The following is a 27,365-nucleotide window of genomic DNA, read 5'->3' as shown; positions in this document are numbered from 1 at the left end:
TTTTAAGCAGATTTTTTTCTTGTTTATGATTTGTAGGGGGATCCTGGATCACCAGGCAAGCCAGGAGCAAAGGGATCCAAAGGTGATGTGGTAGGTTTCAGCAGGGTGGATTTACAGTGTCCCAATTTAAAGATTTTTTTAAAAATCTCTAATTAAGAGGACTCTCATGGTTTTGCCCAGCATGTGGGATTTTTGCCTAGGCTCTGTGCCTTGAAAGGCTGTGGAGATCCTTGTGGGAGGGCTGTAAACGTTTGGGTGTCCAAGCCCAGTGGTTTGTTGGCTTTGTGGAGCTGGAGAAGATCAAGATCAGTTGCAGCTCCAGCATGATGGGTGACTCCTGGGCAGGTCTTTAGTCCCTGCCACGGGTTGTGTCTCTTTCCTGTGCCCTGTTTATGCTGTCTCCAGCCACAGCTGGCTCATCCATCCCCAAGGAGGGCTGAGCCAGGCAAGAGTCTGTCCCTTTCACTTGAACCATAAACTTTTCTGGCATGAAACCTTCTGGGTTTGGAGTCCATTCATCCATGGAGTTGTTTCTTGGAAGAATCCCTCTAACTTCTTGTCCTTATTGAGCAAGAAAACCCAGGACACATGGGTCCTTCAGGGTTCACTGGGCACTCCACACCTACTCCTACCTCCACACCTGGCTGTTGTGATGTTTGCTAATTATTCTCACAGATCAGGGACTTTATTTGCTAAAACATAAGTATGTGACCTCAATACTCAGCAAATTCCTACTCTCTCTTGGCAGATGTCAGGGGTTTTAATCTGACCCTGCTGGGGGTAATGCCAGAAGATAGTTTTAGGTCTTCTTGGCAAGAAATGTACCAGGTGATAAGACAAATAAATTCTGCCCATCGATGGACAATCTGGAACTGCCTTTGAGTCTAATGAATAGCAGGGGCAGCACCCCCAGGAATATTTCTTTTATGTAGCTGGCCAGCCTGGTCCTCTGCAGATGGAGAAACAATGCACAGAAAATGAGTTCTTCAATTTAAAAGTGCTTTAGTACATGACCTCACTGAGAGAGCCCTAGTGAAGGTGATGAGGCTGAGTTTTCCATTCATTCTGCACAAATTAATCCTTTTTACAGCTAACAAACCTCAGGAGTATTTCTTTTCTGCCTTTATTCACAAAGCAGCATTGCAAATTTCGGACAGAAGACACCCTTTTTAATTTCCATTAGCTCTCAAACACAGAGTTACTTCTCAGAGGAGCCCCCCTGAACTCTCTGAGTCCTGGGTTTGCTGTCAATGAACTGGTGGAGGACTGAGGTTTTTAGCATCTTGTTCTAATGTTTGCCAGTGTACCAAATCCTCCCTTGAGTTCATCCTGCTTTTTTTTGTCCTCATCTGCTCTGTATTAGGAAAAATGCAGGTCCTTGCCTTCTAGCTATTCATTCCTGCCCTAGAACTCTCAAGACATACGAAGAATCACTTGTAATAAAACCAAACAGCAGTTCATTCCCCAGCACTGGAGCAACTGACTTTATAAATGTCCCTTTTATAAAACCCTTTCCAATCATTATCCAAAAGCACACCCTGAAGTCACAGTCCCAAGTGGAGCTGTGCTAGAACTGCTGCAATTTTAGATGTCTCTCTTTTTTTTACTTGCAGGGTCAAAAAGGAAAGCAAGGAGCACAGGGCAGTGCAGGGAGCAGGGGCTCACCGGTAGGTGAAAATTCAGTTTTCTGCCCCAGGAAACGCTGTCTGGGAGCTCCTTCTTTAATATCTTTGTGATTTTAGGGCACCCTTGGGCTACCAGGTCCTCGAGGAGTGGTGGGAAGGCAGGGTCAAGAGGGTGCCCCTGGAGTGGACGGCGTGCCTGGGAAGGACGGCGTGCCTGGGATGCTGGTAAGCTTCAACTGCAGCCTTGGACAGCAAACACAGCCTTGGAGCTGGAAAACTGCAAGGTAGCACAGGACAAATTATGTGATCCAGCTGTGGATATTCCAGTTTACATGCACCCAGAGCAGATCTACACATATCACTTGCACACAGAGGCAGCAGCTGCCTTTGCATGACCAGATCTGTGAATAAAATGGGGTTTGACAGACACTCACATGCACACAACTCTGTCTACCCCTGCAAACCTTTCCCCCTCTTGCTGAGAGCAGAATCCCACCACTCCCCTGTCTCCCCAGAAGCTGTGCAGAAGGGGAAAGTGTTTTGTTTCATAACCTCCTGTGTGTTTCTTTCCTAGGGAGAGCAGGGAGACGATGGGGAAGAAGGCGTGACCGGGATGTCGGGCAAGAGAGGGAACCCCGGCGTGCCAGGACTCCCAGGGGCCCAGGGACCACCAGGGTTCAAGGTGAGTTCCTGACTGCCTCAGATGCTGCTGTGAGTGATCCAGTCTGTGAGCCTGATGCCTCTGAGCTTGAGCTCTCCAAGTTCTAATATAGTCTCAGCTCCTGCTGCCATTTCTCACTTAGCTAGAGGCTCTGCAGATCTTTCTTCTCATCATCATCCATCCATCCATCCATCCATCTATCCATCCATCCATCCATCCATCCGTCATCCATCCATCCATCCATCCATCCATCCATCCATCCATCCATCCATCCATCCATCCATCCATTTTCCTGATGTACACAGCAGCTGAATGTCCCAGCGACCTTTCCTCCCTTACCAAAGGAGCTCAGGAGCCTGCAGACACATTACAAACACTTGAGTGTTTCATCATGAGAAACCTGACTAGAAAAAACATGGAGAAGTTGCCGAGGAGCTGCTACAGCCAGCTGTAGGGTGTGCAACAGCCAGTGTAGGATGTGCATGGACAACTCCATGGGAGATTCAGGTGTTCTGCTGCTCTGCAAGACCTGAACTGCTGCAGGGAAATTTTGCTGCTTGGTTTTTAACATATTTACTGGTTAGAACAACTGGAGCCAGTATGGGCTTGGACATCACTCTGGGTGGAAGCAGGGACAAGCTGCTTTTGTGACCTTGGGTTTCTTCCTGGTCCTTGCCCTGATCCAGGCTCACCACAGGATCTAAACTGGATTCACAGCAATTCAGTCATTTGTAGAAAGACTCTGTAAATAGGAAAGATCTGTAAATAGGAAGACTCCAGCTGGGTTTGGAGAGGCTCTGGGATCTGATTTAAATTAGGGCTCCAAAGCCCTTGATCTGTCACTTGCTGCCCTCCAGCTGCCTTGGGCAGTACAACAGGAGGTGACTGAGACTCCGTGTCCTTGTCACACACTCCCACCCTGCCTCCAGGGGAATTTGTTGCCCCTTTTCCAGCTGTTCCACCATCCTAGGCTCTCCCTGCCTTTGCTCCTCTCTCCCAGTCTGCCCCAGATTGAGCAGCTGGAGCTTGTGCTGCTCCTGGCACCTGGCAAGGGGAAGAAGTGGGGAGCAAAGTGTGGTGCTGGGTGGCAGGAGGCCCTCTCTGGATTGAAGTTGTAGGGTTAACAAAGGGAAAATGTTGGCTTTGCAGCCTCTGGATTGAAGTCCTGCTCTTGGCATGCCTTCAGCATTTTCCATGAATTAATCATCAATTGCCAGCCTGCTGGGGGAAGAGATTATGGGAAACTGCAGGGCAGACAGAGAATGTAGGAAGTGCAAAGAGAAGACATTTGCTCCCCTTTCTCTCCCTACCCCCATGCAGGTGGGACAGCTCTGCTGAGGCTCCTGTTCTGGGGGCAGCCCAGGAGGGAACACTGCCATGCCCACCTTGGTCTCACCCTGTGCATCCTGAGCATCCTGCCCTAGCAGACTTGGGGCATCCCCTGATGGAGCCACATTCCTTATCCCATCTTTGCCAGCCTCCCATCTATGGCTTTTACAGCTGAGTGCTGTTATATTCAGCTCCCCTCCTTTGGAATTACTTGAATTCTGTTCTTTTCAGGGTGAAAGAGGATTGCCTGGACAGAGTGGCCAAGCAGGGAAGCGAGGATCACCGGGAGGAACGGGCCCTCCAGGGAGCCCTGGTGACCCAGGAGCCAAAGGACAGCGGGTTAGTGGTGCTGGAGCTGAGCAGAGCTGAGCCCTGCAGGAGATCCCTGTGGATCCAGCCTGGGCAGCAGGGTGATCCTGGGGAGGGGCTGTGCAGGGGAGCCCATATCCAGCTGGAGCATGACTCTGGGAGAGGGATGAGGACTGATATTGTTAGGAAAATTAATCCACAAGCACCAGAGGTTTATGTCCAAAAAGGAGACAGAGGAGTCCTTTTACTTTATTCCAATCAAGGGAGAGGCCCTGGGATCTCTCAGATTTTTGGAGGACACAGCCTCCCTTTTATCCCAATTTCCCAGCCACATTTCCTTCTCTCTTTCCCCGTTGGCTGAGGTACTTGAGAGGTACAGACTTCCCGGAACACCTGATCCTGAAGAGTTCCCTCTAATGTATAACCCTCCCTTTTAATTTTTCATTCTTAGATAAATTAGTGGTTTTTCTTCCCCATTGTTTCTTTCATCTTTCAGTGTCTAATTTCATTTCTCAGCAAACCTAAAGTTTATTTGTAAAAGCAAATATCTTTTTCCATTCATCAATCAGTGGAATCCTTCCCATTGTTCCTTTTATCTCCCAATGCTGGTTTTATCTACCAGCAGACCCATAGCTGGTTTGGAAAGACAAATCCACCATTCCTCTCAATATGAAAAAAGGCACAGAATGAACCCAAACTACCTCAATAAAATGCACTTCTTTGGCTGTTTTATATAAAAGCTCATGCTCAGTTTTCAAGCTGAAAGGCAGTGACCAACACCACCCTATATCATTTTGTCCTTGCTCATAGATCAGTCTCACAGATTATTTTGTCCCTGTGACACAAGTGACACGTTCTTTGCCCCATATTGTCACTGCCTGATTTGCTGCAGGACCAATGACCTTGTGTTCCTTTGGCTGAGATGACTCCATGACATTTAAACCCTTCTGACTTTCCCTGTGCTTTTGCCTGAAATTCCTCTAAAAAGAAGGCTTGGTTGATTCTCCTCATGCAGGAAAGACCTTAGTCCCCTGTTAGTAACAATTTTCCTTTCCAGGACCCAGAAATGGGCAATTAAATCAATTTGTATCCTTGGAAAGTTTCTTGCACTCCACCAAGTCCAACCAAGCCCTTCCTTGCCAAGCAGTTTCTCACTCTCATGGCCTTTTTCAAGGGAAAACTTCCCAAGAGTGAGGTTTCTAGGCTGATGCTGGAACAGCTGTGCAGTAAAGGGGGTGGAAGCCCCATCACTTGGGTCATTCACAAACCACTGTAATACACCCCAAAAAGCACAGTCAGGGTGGGTGAGACAGTCCTGCCAAAAGGGAGGACAGCCTTATCTGTCTCTGATGTTCCTAACACTGGAGAAGAATCATCTGGTGAAGGTTTCTGACCCCTTTCTTTTTTTTAAACATTGAATCATCTTGAATTTTGACATCTGAGAAGCCCAAAAATATCAAAGGATGACCATCTCCAGCATGGTGAAAGGAGGATGTTTACATAAGGACATGCTACCCAGGGTGGGTTTTTTATTCTCAGAGTACATGCTATGTGCTGATTCAAGCTTGATGGTCTTTCAACTATTTTATTATTATTTTTCTTACAAAATTGAGGGAAAATCCCCACAGAGTTGAAGAGGAAAAGAATTAGAGATATGCATGGTTTTCCTGGGCTTGAGTGGGAGGTTATGTTGTAGGAACATGCATTTTTTTAACAGCTTGAATGAGCATAGTTTAAAATTACAGTTTGAATTAGTAGGTCAGTCCAGTTTGTAATATAAATAAAAGAGGAGCTTTTTTAAAAAAAAAAACTTTGAGGCTGTTATTTTGCAGCATGAAATTCCAAGATCAATCTCAGAGTAGATGCTCTGCATCCTGCTTCTGCTGGGCCAAGCCAGAGAAGCATCTGCTGGGAGTAGTGCAGGTTTGCCTCCCATTCTGGGGGCAAAAAGGTGGCATTGGTGAGCTCTAAGGGATCAGGTGAGTTGCTTCTAGCCTGATGTTTGTGTAGCTCCTCCTCCAGGTGTTTTTCATTCTTTCTCATCAGTCCTGCTTGGACTGAGGGATACTCACAGGTTTGTCTCTGGAGCTGCTGACCTCTTGGTGCATCTCTGAGTGAGATCTGCAGGCACCAGTGAGAATTTACTGTTGTCCTTTGTTCTTGTCTTGGCTGTCACGTGCAGGGAGACTTCGGAGAGACAGGATTCCCAGGGATTGCAGGACTCTTTGGCCCAAAGGTGAGAGGCTGCTGGGGACCAGCTGGTTTTCTGCTCTCACTTTACTGGGGACAGGTCATGCCACACTTGTTGCATTGCTGGCAGCTCTGCAGGAAATTGAATTTTCATCCCAACTTTCTTTAGTTTATGAATCTTCATTTGTAAAGTGAGTGTGTGCTTACACATGCTTTGTTGGAGGAAAAGGGCAGTGCTAGAGATTCTGGCTGTTTTCCCCCTTCTGACATTTGTATTTCCAGCATCAACCATCAGCCTGCACCTGAGACACCAGTGTGCATTCCTAACTCTGAGAGCCTTGACTTGAAATTCAGACTCATTTTATCACCATGTAATTTCCCTGGTGAAGAGGAAACTGTTTGTTTTCTGTCAAAAGTAAAAGCCATGCAAAACAGGAGTGGGGAAAGAATTTACAACAAATTGGATCTTCCCTGTCCCATAGACAAGAGGCAGCCCCCCTGTCCTTAAAGCAGAGCTCTAAGCAAGGGCACAAACACAGGGTTTGGTTAATTAGTGGAAGTATTTAGTAGTATTTACCTCACATCTCATTTTTTGCTCACAGGGCCCCCCAGGAGACCTTGGGTTCAAAGGCATTCAGGGACCACGAGGGCCACCAGGTCTCATGGTGAGTGCTTTCCCAGTTTGTGGCTTGGGGAGGATTTTCTCCCTTCAGCCCCATTTCTGTGAGGCTCCAGGGGCTGTGAGGAGCCCAGTGCTCAAGGCCATGGCACCACCTCTGAGCCCCACAGCTGGAGGTGACCACAGGGCTTGGGGACAGCCACGCTGCACAGAGCACTCCAGCCACACTGAAATCCTTCCATTTATGGGATTTCTGAGGTTTAACAAGGCTCATGACAACCACACTGTCAGGACCTGCCTCTTTGGAAATGGTTTTTTATTCCAGATACAGCAAATACCACCACCAAGAAAAGAAAAGCAGCAAAGATTCAGAGTCTTCACTGAGTCTGCCCTCGTGGAAATGACTGTCAGGTCCCACGTGGTGGCTCACAAGTCTTTTCTTTCCTAGGGAAAAGAAGGAATTATTGGTCCTCTGGGCATTCAGGGTCCCACAGGAAGCCCTGTAAGTATCCACACTTCTTTCCTGCCTGTATTTTTTAGAAGACTTTAAATGCATGACATCCAAGATGTTTGAGGCCAGCACAAGTAACCCCCAAATCCTGCTGTAGCCAGGAAAATAAAATGGGTTTTAAGATCAGCAGCTTCAGAAAAGTGCAGGCTTAGTCTCTGGCTGCATAGCCAATTTCTGGGAGATTATTAGCTGAGAAGTGAGGAGCAGCAATGCAGAAGTGCAAGGTTTTCAATAGACTGGAAGACAAGAATGTTACTGCAGATTTTTGAAAGTCAGATTTTGCAGAGAACCTGGCCTGGGGTGGGGGGAACACATTTAAATAAACTTTTTTTTTTTTTTAATGTATTAAACTGGGAACCACTTGATTTTGGGAAATGCTGAAAATCCCTGCCTGCCCTAAAATGCCAAAGGCCCTGAACACAGATGAAAGATCAGGTCAGTGCTTTGTGGAAACACAAGCATGGCACCACTCAGAGCTTGCTCCAGAGATAAAAACCAGTCAGAAGAGCTCAGACATTGCCAAAACAGCCAGTAAGGGCATTTCTTGCTTTGGGAGAGGCCAATGTGACAGCCTGAGCTGTGAGTTAGAGATGAGTCCTTGCAAGGAGCTTCTGGGGGCAGCAGCCAGCAGGGCAGCCTGTGCCTGTCAGTGACAGCCACCTCCTGTGCTTTCAGGGCCCCAAGGGAGACAAAGGCAGCCGTGGGGACATGGTAAGTGCTGCTCCCCCCCTAAGAGTGCCCCTAGGAGTGGCCCTGAGCAACCAAGAGTCACTCTGGGCTCTGCTGTGACCACAGGGTGCACCAGGCTCCCACGAGGGCAGGACACTGCTTACAGATGTGTACACACATCCACACCCCTCTGCTGGTAAAATTTCCATTTCCTTAACCCAGCAACACTGCACCATGCTGTCCACAGCTGTGCTATCTCCAGCCCTTGCCTTGGGAACAGCACATGGGTGTACAGGGAGATTTTGGGTCAGTAATGAGCATTTTCTGACAGCTTCTGTGCCTTTTTTTTTTCCCTGCAGGGTCTTCAAGGTCCAAGGGTAAGTATCTGACATCCCTTTTTCTGATTGACATCTTGTGTTTAAATAAAACAGTTGCTTTTAGCAAGTGTAAAGCTGCTACTTGCACACCTGGAATGGGGTGAGTGCCTGGGGACGTGGCATCAGTGACAACTGAGGAGCTGAGAGGGCTGGGAACAAGGGATGCAGCAGGAATGGACCAGGTGTAGAGAGATGTACCCAGAGCAGGGACAAAATGGGGCCACCCCCCCTCTTTTAAAAGTTTTGGGACAGGCTGCTGTGAGGTGCCAAAAATCCAGCTGGGAACAGATTCCTGCTGGTAAAAACCATGAGAAATGGAAATAAAAACTGGAGATGTTTCACTAACTGATGCCACTCTGTCTTTAGGGTCCTCCAGGCCCACGAGGACACCCTGGCCCTCCGGTAGGTATCTGTGGGAAGAGTTCATGATTGAACCAAGCTGAAATGATGGCCATGACACTCTCCAGAGGGACTGCTCCCTCACTGGAAATTATGGCTTAGCCCCATTCCTCACACACAAAACCACGTGTGTGAATGCACCAGTGTTTCTTGTGCTTTGGTCCAAACCATCCCCAAGAGTTTTATAGAGACAGCATTGTTGCCTCTCTCACTTCTCTGCACTGAGGGGCATTTCAAAGGCCAGGGCTGAATATCTGTGCAGCAGTGACTGACCAGCTTCGTGCCTGATGCCCCTTTTCTCCTCTGATTTCCAGGGACCTCCAGGAGTTCCAGCCTCATTTGTAAGTTGCCATTCTCTGTATGTTTGTTCGTAAAGATGATCACAAGTCCTGCAGAGCCAAGGGGCTGCTGGGTCCTTGCAGACACACCCTCAGGTCCAGCAGGAGATGCTCTGTTAGCGTGCTTGAACTGCAGCCTTAGATTGAGAAGTGTTTTCTTGCATCAGGGCACGCTCAACTTCTAACAGTCTCAGTTTCCATCTTTTTCACACCACACCAGCAGCAAGATGGCTTTGGGGCAGCTTTCCAGACCCTGATCGACTCCAACACCGCGCTCAAGAGAGAGGTACCAGGGCATTTTTGTCTTTGCTTGGGCTGGAGACTGGGAATGGTCCCATTGGTGCTTTCTGTGTGCAGGAAACAGAAACAGTTTATTCAAAGCCCTGATTTGTCACTGTTCTAGTGGAATATCTGGAATTTATGCAGGCAAAAGGTCCAGTTACAGGATAGCGTTCTGTTGTGTCACTGATTTGTGAAGCTGCAGACCTCCTGACTTTGCCATTGTGACTTTGCCAGCATTTCAGTAATGTCCTCTTTGGGACAATCCAAGGCCTGTGGCTCACTGGCCCCAAGCCACCACAGCCTGTCTTTGACCACTGATTTTTCTCAAAATGATGTAGAAACCCTTGTGGTTACAGCCCTCGGTGCCCCCAGGGCACCCCTGACTTGCCTTTTTTTCTCTCCAGGGTTACCAACACCCAGACCTTCTCATGCTGGACCATGGAGGGGAGATCTTTAAGACTCTACACTACCTCAGCAACCTCATTCAGAGCATCAAAAGACCCCTGGGAACCAAGGAGAACCCTGCACGCATCTGCCGGGACCTCATGAACTGTGAACAGAAGATGACTGATGGTAGGAGGCCCCAGATTTGCAAAGGCTGCATCCTCCCCCACAGGGCTGTTTCACACAGCCTCCTTCCCTGGGACCAGTCACCAAGAAACCAGAACTGTCCTTTTGTCATTCTCAGAAAAGGTGAAGTGTCCTGGTTAATCCCCAAACCCTGCCTTTCCTCAGGTACCTACTGGATTGACCCAAACCTCGGCTGCTCCTCAGACACCATCCAGGTCATCTGTAACTTCACCAACGGTGGCCAGACGTGTCTCAGCCCTGTCACTGTCTCCAAGGTAGGCATAGCCCAGCCCCAGAGCAGCATTTCCCACTGACAAATATTTACACAGCTTGTGTTGTCCCAGGGCACTGGACAGTGACCCCAAGGACATGGCCCACAGGCTGGGGGAGCCTTGGGGTGACACTCAGAACTGCTCTCAGGAGTTAAAAAACACACCAAGGCTCAAGACAAAGCCCTGTGTTCCAGTGGTGTTTAATGAACCCATAACCTTAACATGACCAGTAGTTTCACAAACATGCTGCTCCCAAATCCTTTATTGACTTAAGTTTGGGTCACTCTTGCATTTTGTTCTCTGCCACCTGGAGAAGTGAGGTCAGCCTAAACACACAAGTTTCCAGTGAAGTTATTGCTATGGGATTTTTGTTGAGGAAGTACCTGTACTAAAAACACAAATAGCCATGTCTGGGCTCGTTTGCAGATGAACTGGAACCTGATTTGCAAGCGTATTGAGTTTGAAGTTTACATTCTTTTCCTCCTGCTTAACGACCTTCTAGTTTGTTCTGCAAAGCCAAGGGCCTGCTTTGCAGAACAAACTAGAAAGTTTTGTGTCACAAAAACTTTCCAAAGCGCCTTGGCATCTGCTCCTCATGCCCCTACTGACATCAGACCCATCTCTGGGCATGGGTGGAGGATGAAGCAGAGGCCAGGGACCCCCTTTGCTCCCCCACCCTGCGCTAACCCTGCTCCCCCCAGCCCCTCTGCAGGGTGTCCCCATGACCTCTCTGTCACCTTCCAGCTGGATTTTGACATCGGCAGAGTCCAGATGAACTTCCTGCGGCTGCTGAGCTCGGAGGTGGTGCAGCACATCACCATCCACTGCCTGAACACCTCTGTGTGGAGGGAGGGCTCCTCCGAGAGCCCCTCGGAGCGCGCCCTGCGCTTCAGGGCCTGGAACGGGCAGGTCTTCGAGGCCACTGGGCAGCTCAGGCCAGAGGTGGCAGCTGATGATTGCAAGGTATGATGCTGTGAAAGAGGGAAGAATGAGTGGAGAGAATGGCCAGAGCCTGCCACTGTCATATTTTCTGAAAAATCCTTTTGCCAGGATTTCTTTTCAAGGGAAGATGAGAAGCCTGAGAGAAAAAACAATATTATCTCATTTGCTTCTCCCTGTTTGGCTGCTTTGGAATGTGGCTGGACATTGGTTACCAACAGGTGCATGTTTGATTGGTTTTATGTGAATTATTTTTAATTAATGATCAATCACCATCAGCTGTGTTGGACTCTGAGGAGTCAGTCATGAGTTTTTCACTATCGTTCTTGTTTAAGCCTTCTGTCTGTATCCTCTCTATTCAGTAGTATAGTTTTAGGAATGGAATGGAATGGAATGGAATGGAATGGAATGGAATGGAATGGAATGGAATAGAATAGGAACAGAGAATAGAATAGGAATAGGAATGGAAATGGAAATGGAACAGAGAATAGAATAGAATAGAATAGAATAGAATAGAATAGAATAGAATAGAATAGAATAGAATAGAATAGAATAGAATAGAATAGAATAGAATAGAATAGAAATGGAAATGGAAATGGAAATGGAACAGAGCATAGAAATGGAACATATAGAATAGAATAGAATAGAATAGAATAGAATAGAATAGAATAGAATAGAATAGAATAGAATAGAATAGAATAGAATAGAATAGAATAGAAATGGAAGTGGAACAGAGAATATAAATGGAACATATAGAATAGAATAGAATAGAATAGAATAGAATAGAATAGAATAGAATAGAATGGAAATGGAACAGAGGATAGAATAGGAAATGGAACAGAGAATAGAATAGACTAGACTAGACTAGACTAGACTAGACTAGACTAGACTAGACTAGACTAGAATAGAATAGAATAGGAATGGAAATGGAACAGAGAATAGAAATGGAACATAGAATAGAATAGAATAGAATAGAATGGAAATGGAAATGGAATAGAATGGAATGGAAATGGAATAGAATGGAATGGAAATGGAAAATAGAATAGAATAGAATAGAATAGAATAGAATAGAATAGAATAGAATAGAATAGAATAGAAATGGAACAGAGAATAGAAATGGAACATAGAATAGAATAGAATAGAATAGAATAGAATAGAATAGAATAGAATAGAATAGAAATGGAAGTGGAACAGAGAATAGAAATGGAACAAGAATAGAATAGAATAGAATAGAATAGAATAGAATAGAATAGAATAGAATAGAATAGAATAGAATAGAATAGAATAGAAATGGAAGTGGAACAGAGAATATAAATGGAACATATAGAATAGAATAGAATAGAATAGAAATGGAACAGAGAATAGAAATGGAACAGAGAATAGAAATGGAACAGAGAATAGAATAGAATAGAATAGAATAGAATAGAATAGAATAGAATAGAATAGAATAGAATAGAATAGAATAGAATAGAATAGGAAATGGAACAGAGAATAGAATAGAATAGAATAGAATAGAATAGAATAGAATAGAATAGAATAGAATAGAATAGAAATGGAAGTGGAACAGAGAATAGAAATGGAACAAGAATAGAATAGAATAGAATAGAATAGAATAGAATAGAATAGAATAGAATAGAAATGGAAGTGGAACAGAGAATAGAAATGGAACTAGAATAGAATAGAATAGAATAGAATAGAATAGAATAGAATAGAATAGAATAGAATAGAATAGAATAGAATAGAATAGAATAGAATAGAATAGAATAGAATAGAATAGAATAGAATGCCTTCTAAGAACATGGAGTCATTCACTCATCTCTCACTTCATCCTGGGGACCCTTGCAAATACCACAAGAGCCCACTCTGGGGGTCCATTAACACCTGTGCTGCTCATCCTACAAGGGAGAAGGGTCAGGTTTATCACTAATTTTCCAGTTCAGGATGCTATACAGCTCGAGTTTAGCAGATGGCCTTCAAATAGAAAGCAAAAGATGAATTTCTGAAGTTACTTGTCATAGATAGCAGCAGTTAAATGGCAGAAGGGGGAATGGCTCCCCATGGGTGGTGACCCTGGCTCTGGTCTGGTGCCACACAGAGTCAGGAGACACAGGGCTGCATTCAGGCTCCCAGCATTAGGAGTTGGTCTTGGTGGTACCACTCAAGCTCAGTTTTCACCAGCCTGATAGAGAGCTCCCCAAAATGTTCTCTAAACCCACCCCAGCCTCGCTCAGCCCAAGGGACAGTCCCTTGTCTCACAGAGGGATTTTCAGGCTCACACCTCATGGAGCACACTCCTTTCCAGCAGGACTGACCCCCTGGTTCACCAGCTTTCTCTCTGCCCCCCTGATTTATTAAAAATATGGATATTTGATCTAAAAATATCGATATCCAACTGTGATGGACAAAACCTCTCCAACAGTTTAAAGTTAGAAAGTGTGTGTTTATTGTGGATGGCTCCCAAATACACACTGCAAGTTACAGGTGATTACAGAGCCCTTTTATCTATACAAGTATTGAATACCCAAAACACAAATGCATATTCATGACTTTGGTACATCCCCTTCCTTGTATGGTAATTAGTTCAAAAGCCATTAAGCATGGGTAGTTTGTTCCTTGAAATGGGTCAGTGGTCCTTTTCATGGGGAGGGGTCTCAAAATGAGGAAGTAAATGAAGTCTTCCTCATTCTGACCTTTCTACCTTTTCAATGCAAATATGACAAATGAACCCTTGGTAGAACTCCCATTCCTGCCTTCAATTGGTTTCAGAACAGAGGAGGCCCACAATTGTCTGATGTTCCTAAGAGCTATTTATCAGTTTCTATATTCTTCATTATAAACCCAGCTAACCAAACATTGTGCTGACAAGCAATCAATTATTAGTTAACTACTAACTCTTACCTTCATCAAGGCCCACCCATTTATTTTAATTAACTCCAATAAAGCTTATCTCTAGCTAAAATCTTAGCTCCTCCAGAACCTCTAAATTCCTTAAAGTCTGTGTCCCACCCCTCCCCACGCAGATCAAGGACGGACGCTGGCACAGGACCCTCTTTTCCTTCCGGACCCAGGACCCTCAGCAGCTGCCAATTGTCAGCATCCAGAACCTGCCCCCCTCCCAGCCAGGACAGCAGTATCACCTCGAGGTTGGCCCTGTCTGCTTCCTCTGAACCAAGCTGTGGGACCAGGCTCTGAGGCTCCAACCCCACCCAGGACCTGTCCTTGCAGGGGCTCTCCCCCTCTCTGCAGCAAGGACAGCTGGGCTCTGCCTTTTGGGCCAACTCCTGCTCCAGCCTTTGGCTCAAGGTCTCCAAGAGCCCATGATCTACTGAACTCAGCCAGTTGTTGAAAAAGGAGGAGGAACAAGGACATGGGGGAAGCGGGCATCAGTCAGGAGTGAGCAGTGGAAAGGGATCAGGGGCTGGGTGTTGTGCTTCCACACACAAAGCTTTTTCCATGACCAAAGAAAACATTGAGAGAAACCTCAAGCGACTTGCAGCGTGTGGGTTTTTTTGTTCTTTTTCCCTCCCCATCCACCCACCCACCCATCTTTGTCTGGTTCCTGAGTTACCAAATGTTCTTTCCATTAGAAAAAAAAAAAAAAAAGATTAAAAAAAAAAAATAGAGCTTCCCTCTCAGAGCTTGTGGCCTTCTGGACAGTGCTGCATCAGGTCTCCCAGGCGGAGCTGCAAGTTCAATCTGGCTGCTCTGTGTACAGGAAGCATTTTGATGTGCAATATTAGAAGAAACAAAATATATATATTATATTATTTAAAGCAAAAACAAAAAGGAAAAAAAAAAGAAAAAAAAAAAAGACAAGTTCCTCCTTCCATGAGTTTAATCAACACTCCCTCTCAAGGTGAGGTGTTGGAGTAGGGGAGAGTCACGAAGCAAAGAAGGGGGAATGGAAAGAGGAGAGGGGAAGAGATTGGTGCTAAAATAGAGAGAGGGAATGGGCTCATCTGATTTGTTTCTACCTCTCACTGTGAAATCTCTGGTGCTCTTAAAAAAGTGTGTTATTTTATATATATGACTTTATTTAAGGTTGTGAAGGTGCTACAATGTCTTGCCACAGACCCAAAAAAAAAAAAAAGAAAAAAGCCCCATAGAATCAGCTCTCTGGGAAGAGAGGAGAATGTGTGCTACAGTTAAATCAGAGAAACAGCCACCTTAAAAGGGATCCTTCAGTGGCCATGGGTGGCAGTAACACAACTCACACCACAGCCAACATCACTTAACGGGGTAATTTAAAGCAAATTTGCTTTTTTTGGTTTTCTTGTTCATCAGCACTTCACTGCTTTGGGAGGGGAGTGAGGGACACAGCTCATCAGAAGTGTTGAGCCTCAGAGAGCTCCTTTGCAGTTGGTTGGGTTGGGCTGTACTGAGTTGCCCACAAGACTCCCTGGACTAAGCTCATGTTTAAACCCAGCTCTGCAACTCTTCCCTCGGCCCCTCTGTCAAGACTGACATGATGGTACCTTGTTTCAGAACCCAGCCAAGCTTGCAAGGGTTTTGTTCTGTTAAGTTTTGTAGAAATTTAGTCTCTATATGTAAATTTGGAGGATTTTTTTAAAGAGGATAATTATGATAATCTTTAATTCTATATAAGGAATAATATTGGTGTAATCAGAGCTGTACTGTATCAGAAACTCTTCAGTGCCTGTTTGGAGTTTTCATGTCTCATATGGACTATGGATTTTATTTTTTTGAGGGGAAAAAAAAATTATCTGTGAGTCTCTCTTTGTGTATTTTTTTTTTGTTTGTTTTTTGTCACTACTGCCTGCTGGTTGGTTCCCAATCACCATCAGAACAGGTTAACAGGATCTGTCCCTAATACCTCGCCCTCCACGCAGCCCCTGCCAGAAATACCTCATCCCCAGGCCAAAATCACCAGCACCCATCACTCACTGCCTCCCTGCACCCCCCCATACTCCAGATCCCTCCATTTCTCATCCCATGCCATTGGTTTTGTGTTTCTCAAGGCTGCAGTTACCATTTGTTCTCCTTAAAGCTTTTTTTTTTCTCCTTTTCTTTTTCCTTTTTTTTTTTTTTTTAACTTTAAATAAATATTTAAAACTGAGGCAATGGAACAGGACTGGAATGGTTTGGTTTTTTCTTTTCTTAATATGAAACTAGGTGGGCAAGAGGTACAGAAACAGCCCCATGTCCCAGGGGTTCCCCCAAGTGATCTGAGGAGCCAAACCCACACCCCAAACCTCCCTGTGATGCCAAATGCACAACAAGACTGGGACCCCTTGGCTCCCAAGTGCTGTGACACATCCCTGTCCCCATCCTGCCACAGGGCTGGGGAACAAGGGGGGGAGGGAAGAAGAAAAGGGAAGGAAAAAGGGAAAAAGTGGAAAAAAAAGGGAAAAAAGGGGGAGAAAGGAAGAGAGGAGAGGAGAAGGAAGAGGAGAGGAGAAGGGAGAGGAGAGGAGAAGGGAGAGGAGAGGAGAAGGGAGAGGAGAGGAGAAGGGAGAGGAGAGGAGAAGGGAGAGGAGAGGAGAGGAGAGGAGAAGGGAGAGGAGAAGTTGGGGTGGTGGGAAAGGAGGAGGGGGGAAAACTAAGGGAGAGAAAAGGGGAAAGACGAGGGCAACAGCAGGGGGAGGAGGCAAAAAAAGAGGGCACCGAATGGAAAGAAGGAAGCAAAAGGGAAAAAATCCTGGGTTTTCTGGGGACAAAAAGCAGAGGAGCAGCCTTGGCCGGCGCAGATTGCGACAGGGGCAGCGGGAAGGGGCTGAGCCGTGTCTGCCCAGCCCCGCTCTGCCCTTCCCGGCACCGCCGGGGCTGGGGCTGGCACCAGCCCTGCCCTGGCACCAGAGCCCGGCTGATTGTCCCCCCCCCCCGAGCCATCGGTCCTGGAGCAGCTGCTGAGGGCAGGGTGAAAGCAACCACGTTTAATTAATTACTTAATCACCACACTTAATTAGGGTGCCAGCATTAGAGGAGCTGTTTGGGGCTGTTAGACAGGGAGATGCTGCATTTAAAGAAATGGTAATTTATAGTTTTTAAAAGGTCTGAGCCCACTGCACTGATGGGTTCCCTGCCTCTTGGCCAAGGCCCCAAGCCCATGGAACCCCCCATGGCCCTGCCCTCCCAAGAGCACACCTGAACCCTTGTGCCAAAGGGAAACCAGGTGAGTGTGGGCCAAAACTCTTCGAGCTGCCAGCCAGCCACCTCCAGGAGGGTTCCTTTGCCCTGTGGAGGAATGCCATGTCCTGCTGCCCTCAGTGTCCCCAAGGTCTCCAAACACACCTGAAGCTAACGAGCACTTTGCCAGGCACCCACAAAATTAATTGCAGCTTCTGAGAACAAAAGCCTGCAATGGGGAAGCATTAGGTTGGGGCAAGGGGGGAGTGTTTCCTCCTTTTGTGCTGGAGAAATCCAAGATTTTGCAAGTTGGATTTCCTCCACCTGCTGTTGCTTCATGCCTGAGCAAACAGCCCAGCAGCAGAACAGGGACGTTGGTGCTGGGGATGTCCAGCCTTGCTGGCAGCCCTATATAAGGGATAGAGCTGAGCAGCAGCCTGGCAGAGCAGGAGCATCCTCCTGGACAGCCAGGAGATGTTGGCCACCCTCACCCTCCTTCTGGGGCTGCCCCTGGCCCTGGCCACCCAGAGCTGCGCCCCGCTCGTCCCGGTCACCTTCAACAGCACCACCATCCCTCAGGTAAGCCCTGCCCTCAGCCAAGGCAGCAGCCTCCCCTCTCCTGTCAGCCCCCAGCCCTTATGGACACAGAAGGAGGTCATGGGAGAACCATCAGCAGCTCAGTGTTTATCCCATTGCCTGTCCATGCTTGTTTTCCTAAAAAAATCCAGACTGCTGCACGGGGAAGGGGTGAAGCCTTGAGCTCTGCACCCATAATCTCATGACCAGGCACTTTTGGGGGTTCCTGCTTCCATCTCCCAGCAAACCAGGCTGGGCAGCACCATCCCAATGCCTCACCACTCTGTTTTAAGTCCTTCAAGTGGTGGTGGCTCAGGTCACGAGTCTCCATCCACAAACCCTTCACTGCATAAACAGAATTTAATCCCTCGGGAGCTTTTAGTGGGAGGAAAGCAATGACAGCCTGGCCTGGAGCAGGAGAAACACCACTGCAGAAAGAACTGGCCAGCCTGGGAGTGGAGCAGTGCCTTAACAGAAAGGGGACAAAACCCAGAGACCCTCACCCAGCCTGGATCCACCCAGGGCAGTCACCTTCACCTGCTCCTGGCCTGGGATGTCAGACACAGCCTTTGCTTTCCCTCACGGGGCACCTGGGGGTGCACCTGGCACAGCCCCTCCAACCTTCCCCACTCTGCTCCCCTCTGCAGCTCCTGGGACAGTGGTTCTACATCGCTGGTGCCTCCAGGTACCCTCCTCACCTGGCAGAGCTGAGAGCAGTGACATTTGAAGCTTTTTCCTTCTCTCCTGGCAGTCACGAGGATGAGCTCAACATCACCGAAATCATAAGAATGTAAGGACAGGGATTCATGCCCTGATCTGGCTCCCCCATCCCAGGGGCATTTCCACCCTCTGGGCTGAGACACCCCACAAACTCGGGGCTGGAGAGCAGCTGTGCCACGTTTATTTAAGCTCTGCAGTCCTGCTCATGTTCCAAACCCCTCAGGTTTGGTTGGGGTAAGCTGGGGGGTATTTGCTCCCTCTGACCTCTCTGCCCCACAGGAACGAGACATGTGTGGTGAGGAACTCCAGCAAGATCCAGGTCTTCCAGCAGAACTCCACCCTGGTGCACGGTAAAGCTCCACTGGGATGGGAATGGGATAATGGGATGGGAGACAGCCTTGAATCCTCCTGCTTCTGCCCCTCAGTATGTGGCACCCTGAGCCTTTCACACCTAAAATCGTGTCTGGAGGTGGGGGAAAAAATTTCTTCCACCAGACAGCACATCTAGGGCAGCACTGTGGGACCAGAGCGGTCCCCACTGGGATGAGTGGCAAGGATAGAAGGTGATGAGGCTCAGCATGGGGTGGATCCTCACCACTGGGGAAATCTCACTCTCTCCATACCTTCCAGTTGATGATAACGGGGTGGTTTCCACGGCCAGACTGATCCAAAGTGACAAAGACCTGCTGATCGTGAACCACATCAACATTGACTCCCCAAATCTGAGTCTCTCAGGTGAGCAGAAGCTTCCCCAGGGACAGATCAAGGGGCATGGACATCCCCAGTCCTCACAAGCAAGGCAAAAAGTCCCTTTTCAGAGGAACAGAGGGGAAAGATGAGGACAGGCAGTGAGCTGTCCCTCTGCACTGCAGGGATCACCCAGGAGCAAAGCAACCCTAAAACTCCATTTCCTTCCCTCCCTTTCCATTTCCCTGACAGCACGGACCCCCAACGTGAGCAAGGAGCACATGGAGGAGTTCAAAGCCCACCTGCAGTGCCTGGGCTTCACTGAGCAGGAGGTGTTCTACGCTTCCACAGAGGTACAAACCCCTCCCTGGGGTGGATGAGCCCCAGGCCAGGTTCTGTTCCCAGCTGGGATGGGGCTCTGTGGGGAATGTGAGTTTAGTCCCCCAGCACAGCTTCCCTGCTGTGCATCCCCACTCCCCCTCGAGCCCCCTGCCCCAGCCATTCCTGGTGGTTCTGGGGTGAGGGAGCCCCAAGAGCTGATCTCCTCTCTCCCCCAGCATGCCTGTCCCCTGCCCAGGGATGAAGACAATGCAGATCCTCAGCTGGGGTAACCCCCATGGACTGGGTCAGCTGCTCCATCCTCATCCTCCTCCAGCCCCAGCCAGGCTCAGCACAGCCTCAGAACCTCTTATGCTATTTATCCTACCCATGTTTTGGTTTTTCCTCCTGGATTAAACACCCAGTTTCACTGTTCTCAACTGAGCTCAAAATAAATTCCTGTGTTTTACCCACTGGCTGCTCCTGCTCCATCTTCTCTGGGACGCCCTCCTGCCTGCCCTGCCCATGGTGCTGCATCTCCAAACCCACCCAGAGATGCGAAATGCCCCAGACAAAACCCAGCCAGGGCCAAGCGTGGCAGTGGGCACAGAAGCACATCCCTCATGCCAGCTCTGCTGTGGCAGGAGACCCTCCCAGCCTGAGGACATTGGGACATGAGCACCCACCCCTCAGGGTGACACACAAACCTGCCAACCCCCTCGAGTCTCCCCCACCACAACACTCTCAGCAGCTGAACATCCACACCCTCCATTTTCAAGGCAAACTCCACAAGGCTCCATCTACACCACAGGCTTGTGCAGGGGTCACTGCAGGGTGGGGTGACAAGAGGTGACACTGCCCCTTCCCCAGGTGTCTCTGAGAAGGGGAAAGGGGAGAGGATGGGAAAAAACATCTCCCAGAGCCAGACCAAAGTGTTCAGGGAGGCTCTGCTGCCAGAGAGGAAAAGGCACAGCAATGCCAGAGAAACAAGACCTGCCTGTCTGACCACACAGGGACAGCAGCAGGACAGGGGGGTCAGGAGCTGCACGGGAGATGACCCCAACAGGACAGGGGTGACCTCTGAGGCCCCTTAACACCACTTTTAACGCCAGTTTTGGCAAGGACAGCAAAAGCACCTTCTCTTCATAGCCCCCTTGGGCTTTGCCTGAGATTGGGGAGGGGGGTCTGCAGCCAAACCAGCCCTGGGGGGGCTGCACATCTCAACAGCAGAGCAAGAGGTGACTACGGCAGCTGCTCACGAGGAAAAATGGGCAGATTTAGGGCACGCTGAAGTTTTAAATGCAGTAACTGCATCGCCAGCAGCCCATTCCTCCCAGCCCTTGCGACAGCAGCCACACCCGAGGCCGGGGCGAGTGCCAAGCACGAGGCTCATCCCGGGCATCGCCCCCGCGGCACCGCTTGCGACACCGGGGCAGATCCGGCTGGGCACATCCTGTCCCCTCCCAGCAGAGCTGCAGGAGCCAGCAGCGTCTGTCTGTCTGTCCGTCTGTCCGTGCGGGGCTCGGCGTGCTCGGACAGCCATGGGCACGGCCCTCGTGGCCATCCTGGGGCTGGCAGCGCTGCTGCCCGCGGACGCGCTGCCCTGCGGAGCGCAGCGCCCGGACAGCTCCACGGCAGCCAAGGTAGGAGAGAGACAGCGGGGCTGGGGCTGCCCCCCGCCTGCTGCCAGCCTCGGGGGGCTCTGCTGAGCCTCGCTGTCCCTTGGGAAAGGGCAAAGCCCCACCGCGTCCCCTCTGCTCCCCCAGCGCATCTGCCGAGGTGCTGTCGGTGAAGCACCTGCAGCAAACGGGAAACGTTTGCTGTGCAGAACACCTGAAATTACCCTTTTCTCTCAGGTTCCCAGCAGTGACCTCGAAACAAGGCGGGTGGGCTGGGTATTTTTGGGTGCAAATGCCCCACGACAAAGCCGGGCTGTCCTGTCCTTGCCGCACCACAGCCGGTGCCAACACCCTTCCCAACCCCCACACCCAGCTATTCCCCCCCCCCCCACACCCCGTTCATCTGCAAATATTTCACCTTGTCGCTGCCAACGCAAGAGCACTAGCAGAATATCAGAGAACCAGCAGCGCTATCAATTTTGCCACGGGGAGGGTGGAAATCTCAGGGTTTGTCCTGCAAACCCAGCCGGGGTCAGCACCTGTCCCTCCTGTCACCACCTGTCCCTCCCCACAGCTGCCGGGGACCTGGCTGTACGTGGCAGGGGCTGCCCAGTTCCCCCAGCACCGCGTGGAGATGCTGCTCATCGACCACGCCTTGCTGCGCTTGGAGCCCGGGGCCGGCGGGCAGGAGCTGCTCATCAGCCACTACGTGGCCGTGTAAGATGCTGTCCCCGTGCCCTCTACCCAGCCCCTCCCTGCTACAGCCCCAAAATCTTTCAGCACCAGATGCGAGCACGGTTCCAGATTGGTTTCTCCAAAAGGAGTCGCTCCTTCCTGCTCTGTGCACCCTCTCCCTCATCCCCTTCATTTACCCATTCATTTCAGCAGACCGCAGGTTTAGACCAGTTTTGCAGGGCACAGGGGTCTCGCAGGCACCAAGCCCTGCAGGCAAGGAGAAGGGGAGGAGAACTTTCCAGAAGTCCCTGTGCCATGGCTCTGCCAGGCACCAAAAGCTGTTTCCCTCGCAGGGTCAGAATTTCAGGGGATGAATTTTTCTGTGCCAACACAGGCAGCACTTTGGGGTTTCAGTTATTTCAGGGTGGAAAACGTCTGACCACCAAGGGGTGGGGGAGCAATGCCAAGGCTGAGACCATGAGGGAGAGAAACGCCTTGGTTTAAACAGCGAGAGAAATCAACCCTGAGGAGGAGGTGGCGGGTGCCCGGGGCAGGGCTGGGGCTTTGCTGGTCCTTCCAGACAACGGCATCACCCCTTCCCCTCTCTCTCCAGGGGGGACCAATGTTTTACCAACAACCTGACCTACCTGGAAGTCACCGCCGGTAACGCCACGCTGGTGAAGCACGGTGAGCGGCACGGATGGGGTTAACACCCAGCCCAAGGTTTCACACGGATTGAGACACACAAAGCGCCCAAGTCCCTGTTTTACATTATCTGATGCATTTAATTCCAGAGTCTCCGCCCGTTTGAAGCCTCGGTGGGCTCCAAACCCAGAGACACCCGGGTTATCCCTGCCCCTGGGGCACCCCAGGGACCACAGCCCTGCTATCCAGCCACACTAAACCCACAGTAATGCTGTGCCAGGAGCCAGCCTGCTCCCATCCCTGCAGGAGAACACCATCCTGTTTGTGAAGTCATTTCACAGTCCCTTGGGGGCAGGAGGGAGCACTCAGGGCAGGTCTCAGGAATTAATGAAGCCTCTGAGTTCTTCCTCCTTGCTGAGGAAGCAGGGTGAGCCAGTCTGGGGTGGGAATTGCAGCCCCCTGGGACACAGATTGCACTGACCCCTCACACCCTGAGTCCCAGCACACCACATCATTCAGCACATTCCAACAGCAGGGCAGGAGCTGGGCACCTTCAGCTCCTTCACACCCCGGCCCCATTTTAAAGAAATACTATTTATATAAAGCAAGAGCCAAAATAATCACCCTATTTCAGGACATTTTTCCTCACCTGCTACTTAAGGTTGAATCCCAGGGACTACTGACATTGCCACCCCTGGGCTGGAGGCTATTGCTGCACTGCAAATCTGAGTTATTGTGTCTGTTCTCTTCAAGCCGAGACCCAGCAAACTGAGGGGATGCTGATGAACATGAGCTCTGAAAACCTTTTACTCATCCAGTACCAAATGCAGAGGGACAGGACATATTTGGGGCAGTATCTCTACGGTATGAAACTCCATCCTAAAGTAATTACAAGCTATCATGGCACACCCACCCCCACACACAAAGTTATCAACTAAAACCATACAGCAGCTTGGTCTCACCAACAGTCAGTGACTTTCCTGAGACCAGCACTCCAGGGGTCATGGGATTTGCAAACCCCATTAAACCCCAAATCTCTTGGCAGAGCAGGAAAAGCAAGTTAGCGACCACACCCACTTACAGCATAAATATTCAAAGGACAGGAAGCAAATACAATTCAGCATCGATATCACTGTAAAATCTCAACATTTTCAAGCCAACCATGATGTTTCAGTACTTACTCCCAGGGCAGAGCACGTGGCTTTGCAGTGCTAAAGCTGAACAGATTTAACCACAAACCCATAAAGCAGCAGTTTTGACCCTGATAAAGTTCCCCATCATCTTGCCAGGCTGCAAAGCAGTTGCTTAAGAGATTTTGAAGACACATATAGAAAACTGCCTCCATATTCCACCTTGGTCTCCACTGACACCCCAGGAGTATCAAACCATTCTGCAACTCCTTTAAGCATGCAGGACCAGAGTTTTTTGGGAGAGGGTTAAAGAAGTGATGCCCAGGGTTGGTTTTGTTCAGGTGTGTTCACTGTGGGGGTGAGAGACCCCCACACAGAGCACATCCACTGCAGGCAGTGGTGGGGAAGGGGGGCAGCAAGGACAGGGACACAAAGGGCTGTGCTGAGGCCACCAGTCCATATCTAACACCTGACAAATCCTTCTCCAGCCAGGAACCTGAGCATCAGCACAGCAGACCGGGAGGAATTTGAGCAGCACGCTGAGTGCCTGGGGCTGCGGGCGGAGCAGATCGTGTACGCGCCGTGGAAAACGGTACTGGGCACCCTGAGCCACCACAGCCCCCTCCAGGCAGGGCTGCCAGGGCCCAGCTGCACCTCCAGCTGCCAAACTGGCCTCCTGGGGACACGTTTTCAAGGTGTTGGAAATTATTTAGAGGATTAAATCATCACAGTCTCGCTTCGGCTGAGGTTTGAAGCGGCAGCCCTAAAGCAAATGCCTGCACCTGAGCATCTCACTGGGAGCCCTGGTAACAGCCTGCTTACCGCTGCCAGGGGGAGCTAGGCAAGGGATTTTTGCCCTGAAGTTACTGATTTTGTCTTGAAACCCCTGGGTTTGCCCCCTAGCAAGGACCAGCTGTCCCCAGAAGCTGCAGAAAGAACAAAAGGCCCCAGGGATTTTTTTTCCGTGAGGTTTTCCACCACAACATTAACCAGGTCCAGTGCTCACCTCTGCCACCTGATTTAAGACATTTTATCCTGCAAATAACCCAGATCCTGAGTCAGCTTGACAGGGGCTCCTGTTTGCAAAGTGAAGGTGAAGAACATCTTACCATTGCTGCTGTTCTGCTCACCTGCTCATCCACATCAGCAGGCTCTGAGTTTTCCAAGGTGCCCAAAACCCCACTGCAAGCCACCAGGCTGGATCCAACATTGTCCCCAACACTTCTCCAGCCTCAAGAGGCTGCTTTTAAAACTGCCCCAGGGGAATGGAGGGCAGAGAGGGTGAAACCCTGGGAATGGGGCTGCACCTGGGCCAGGTCTCCTCTCCAATTTAGCAAATGAGCAGCACCTGGGAGGCAGAGCCCAGCTCCTCTACATGAACTGCACACAGCTGTGGACTGGGTGGGCTTGCAGTCTCTGGATCACATTTAAATTTGGGCAGAATGAGGGGAATTAGTCAGGACTGTCTGTGCTTACAAGCTCTGGTGCAATTGGGGTTGGCAGCTACCAGCCAAAGTAAGCCACTGCACCTGAGGAGTAAAAAACCAACTAAACAAACACTGCAAACGTTTTGGGGCCCTTTGTGATCAGGCTGAAGGAGGTGGATGTGAGCAGAACACAGGAGCAGACTCACAAAGTCCCATGTCAGCTGCAGGCATTAACAGAACTTAACCTATGCTGAGTGCCTGAGCAGCACAAGCTTTTTACTTATTTACCCCAAAGTCAGAGTTCCCCCTTTCCTTCAGAGCACACATAGCCCAGCTTTGCCCCAGAAACTTGGCTTCCTCTTTCCAGCAGAGGCGTGGAAAATGGCACCAGCAGGAGCTGAGCACCTGGGCAAGCATTGTCTGTGCCTAGGCCAGCACAGGGAAGCCCTCTTAGAAATAATCAGCTAAAAAGGGAGAGGAAAATACTTCTTTCTTGAGTAAATTCTCTGTTGCTGGCACCTTGGCAGATTCACTTGCCCTGTTTTTGTTGTTTTGACAGGAGGTGTGTCAAGTGAAAGCAGCTGAAGACAGCAAGAGCCCACAGCCAGAGCCCGTGGCTGCAGCCACAGCATCCCCTGCTCCAGGCACCCCCTGGCCTGGGAGTGCAGGGAACTGACCCCACCCAGGCAATAAACTTTTCCTTCAAATTAGATACAATTTGGTGCCAATTGTTTGAGAGCAGAGGGTTCTGAAGATTTGCAAAAAGAGAACGAACAGCTAATTCACCTTGTGTGTCATCCAGCTCGGAGTTGGGAGAGTCAGCCTGGAGCTTCCCACTGAGCTTGGAAAAGTGCTCTGCCAAAAAGCAGCGCTGCAGTGCCGCAGTAAGAGAGACCAGCCAGGAGAGGGCAACCATTAACTGCTTTAGATAAGCAAACCAAACATTTCAGGAGTAACTGGAATATTGAGAAGGCTGGAAACTTAGCTGGAACTGTACAGCCTGAAGAAAAGGGGGTTTAGCTAAAAGGGAGCACCCAGTTCTGGCAGCAGCTTGACTGCCTGGTAGCCCAGGTGGGACAGATATTCCTGCTCAAAGCCCAGGTGGGACAGATGTTCCTGCCCAAAGCCCAGGTGGGACAGATGTTCCTGCCCAAAGCCCAGGTGGGACAGATGTTCCTGCCCAAAGCCTCTGGACCAGGCGAATGCTCCCTGATCACATCCATCCACAGCTTGGTTTGCACACCATGTGTGACCCTGAGAAATTACCCTCCTGCCAGAGGGAAGGGGTGCTAACCCAACCCAGCCTGGATTTTTAGTTTTCAGAGAAAACGTCACAATTTCTCCTTTCTCAGCAAGCTCAACACCCTGGAGATGAGAAGTGCCAAGGATGACATTGCTCTCCATGCCTCCAGCACACCCCTGCACTCGTCAGGCACCTCACACACCCCTATCCCAGCCCCCAAGGGGGTCAGCACCATCACTGCCATTGGAAAATGGGCAAGTGTAACAAGAGACTGCTCCTGCGTGTCTGGAGAGTAATTCAGTCTCAGCTCATAATTAAGCACTGAAAATATCTCTCTTCCTTAAAAAGGAAGAAAATGAGAGAGGCCAGAGGGAAGGCTGCAGTGAGCTCTGTGACTCCCTCCATAGCTCCAGGGTGCTCTGTCTCTGTCCAGCTGCCTTTACCAGGCAAAATTTCAGTGTTAAGCCTTTGGAGTGACTGCTCTAGCAAAAATTAATTTTACAAGATCACAGAATCTTTAAGGTTGGAGAAGACCTTCAAGGTCGAGTCCAACCTGTGACCAATCCCCACCTTGTCAACCAGAGCACTGGGCACCAATCCAGTCATTCCTTGGACACTTCCCAGGGATGGGGACTTCACCACCTCCCTGGGCAGCCCCTTACCAGTGCTTGACAAATCTTTCCATGAAGAAATTCCTCCTGATGTCCAATCTGAACCTCCCCTGGCACAGCTTGAGGCCATTCCCTCTCCTGCTGTCCCTTGTTCCCTGGGAGCAGAGCCTGACTGCACCCTCCTGTGTCAGGGAATTGTAGAGAAGCCCCCCCCAGGATTGCTCTTCTGCAGGATAAAAAAAAGTTCAGCCCATTCCCTCCAGGTCTTGAGGCACAGGTAGCCAGCCAGCCCTTGCTTCACCCACCTCTTTATCAGCTTGTGATGTGAAACACAACTCCCCAACCTCTCCAGAGGGCAGGGGGGGCTGAGGGGATGCTGGCAGCAGCCTCCAGGGCTGCACTTCAAGGATCCATCTCAGCTGACACCACTGGAGAGCTGTGGCTCAGATTACAAAACCCCAGACTTTATGAGTAGATTTATAGCTGAATAAAAGCCTTGAATTACAGTAGGAGACATAAGGAACCAACAAAGCCAGT

At 49.5% G+C, this 27,365-nt stretch overlaps 3 protein-coding genes and 1 long non-coding RNA gene across 11 annotated transcripts in view; 3 read left to right on the top strand and 1 right to left on the bottom strand.

Annotated features, from left to right (window-relative positions):
* Positions 1–14,579, top strand: part of COL27A1 (collagen type XXVII alpha 1 chain) — a 143,729-nt gene extending 129,150 nt beyond the window's left edge. The window contains exons 45-61 of one of the 6 annotated variants that reach the window (XM_059865557.1): positions 37–90; positions 1,614–1,667; positions 1,743–1,850; positions 2,200–2,307; positions 3,847–3,954; positions 6,107–6,160; positions 6,717–6,779; positions 7,182–7,235; positions 7,920–7,955; positions 8,273–8,290; positions 8,657–8,692; positions 9,004–9,030; positions 9,248–9,313; positions 9,714–9,882; positions 10,045–10,154; positions 10,896–11,114; positions 14,111–14,579. In XM_059865557.1, coding sequence (XP_059721540.1) covers positions 37–90; positions 1,614–1,667; positions 1,743–1,850; positions 2,200–2,307; positions 3,847–3,954; positions 6,107–6,160; positions 6,717–6,779; positions 7,182–7,235; positions 7,920–7,955; positions 8,273–8,290; positions 8,657–8,692; positions 9,004–9,030; positions 9,248–9,313; positions 9,714–9,882; positions 10,045–10,154; positions 10,896–11,114; positions 14,111–14,257 — 1,431 coding nt within the window. In that variant the 3' untranslated portion in view covers positions 14,258–14,579. The other 5 variants (XM_059865556.1, XR_009489099.1, XM_059865558.1 and 2 more) reach the window with 5 other exon arrangements.
* Positions 8,326–21,672, bottom strand: LOC132337222 (uncharacterized). 2 transcript variants are annotated; one of them, XR_009489101.1, is made up of 3 exons: positions 21,516–21,672; positions 10,889–11,122; positions 8,326–9,374 (listed from the first exon to the last, which is right to left on the bottom strand). It is a non-coding gene; the product is annotated as an uncharacterized LOC132337222 (long non-coding RNA). The 2 variants fall into 2 exon arrangements; XR_009489102.1 differs by lacking the exon at positions 21,516–21,672 and adding an exon at positions 21,322–21,472.
* On the top strand, positions 17,597–19,951 carry LOC132337221 (alpha-1-acid glycoprotein 1-like). 2 transcript variants are annotated; one of them, XM_059865571.1, is made up of 6 exons: positions 17,597–17,756; positions 18,401–18,543; positions 18,753–18,823; positions 19,104–19,208; positions 19,413–19,513; positions 19,718–19,951. In XM_059865571.1, the coding sequence occupies exons 1-6, from the start codon at positions 17,652–17,654 to the stop codon at positions 19,769–19,771; spliced, it is 579 nt and encodes a 192-aa protein (XP_059721554.1). In that variant the 5' UTR covers positions 17,597–17,651; the 3' UTR covers positions 19,772–19,951. The 2 variants fall into 2 exon arrangements, with proteins under 2 accessions (XP_059721554.1, XP_059721555.1); XM_059865572.1 differs by having other exon boundaries at positions 19,346–19,513.
* Positions 20,924–25,691, top strand: LOC132337220 (alpha-1-acid glycoprotein-like). Its single transcript, XM_059865569.1, has 6 exons — positions 20,924–21,121; positions 21,672–21,814; positions 22,386–22,459; positions 23,171–23,281; positions 24,036–24,139; positions 25,534–25,691. Exons 1-6 carry the CDS (start codon positions 21,020–21,022, stop codon positions 25,648–25,650), a joined length of 651 nt encoding a protein of 216 aa, XP_059721552.1. The 5' UTR covers positions 20,924–21,019; the 3' UTR covers positions 25,651–25,691.
* Positions 25,692–27,365: the final 1,674 nt, after the last annotated feature.

This window comes from Haemorhous mexicanus, chromosome 21 (assembly GCF_027477595.1).
Source record: "Haemorhous mexicanus isolate bHaeMex1 chromosome 21, bHaeMex1.pri, whole genome shotgun sequence".
NCBI classification, from domain to species: domain Eukaryota; kingdom Metazoa; phylum Chordata; class Aves; order Passeriformes; family Fringillidae; genus Haemorhous; species Haemorhous mexicanus.
This window is presented reverse-complemented; position numbering and strand designations above follow the sequence as displayed.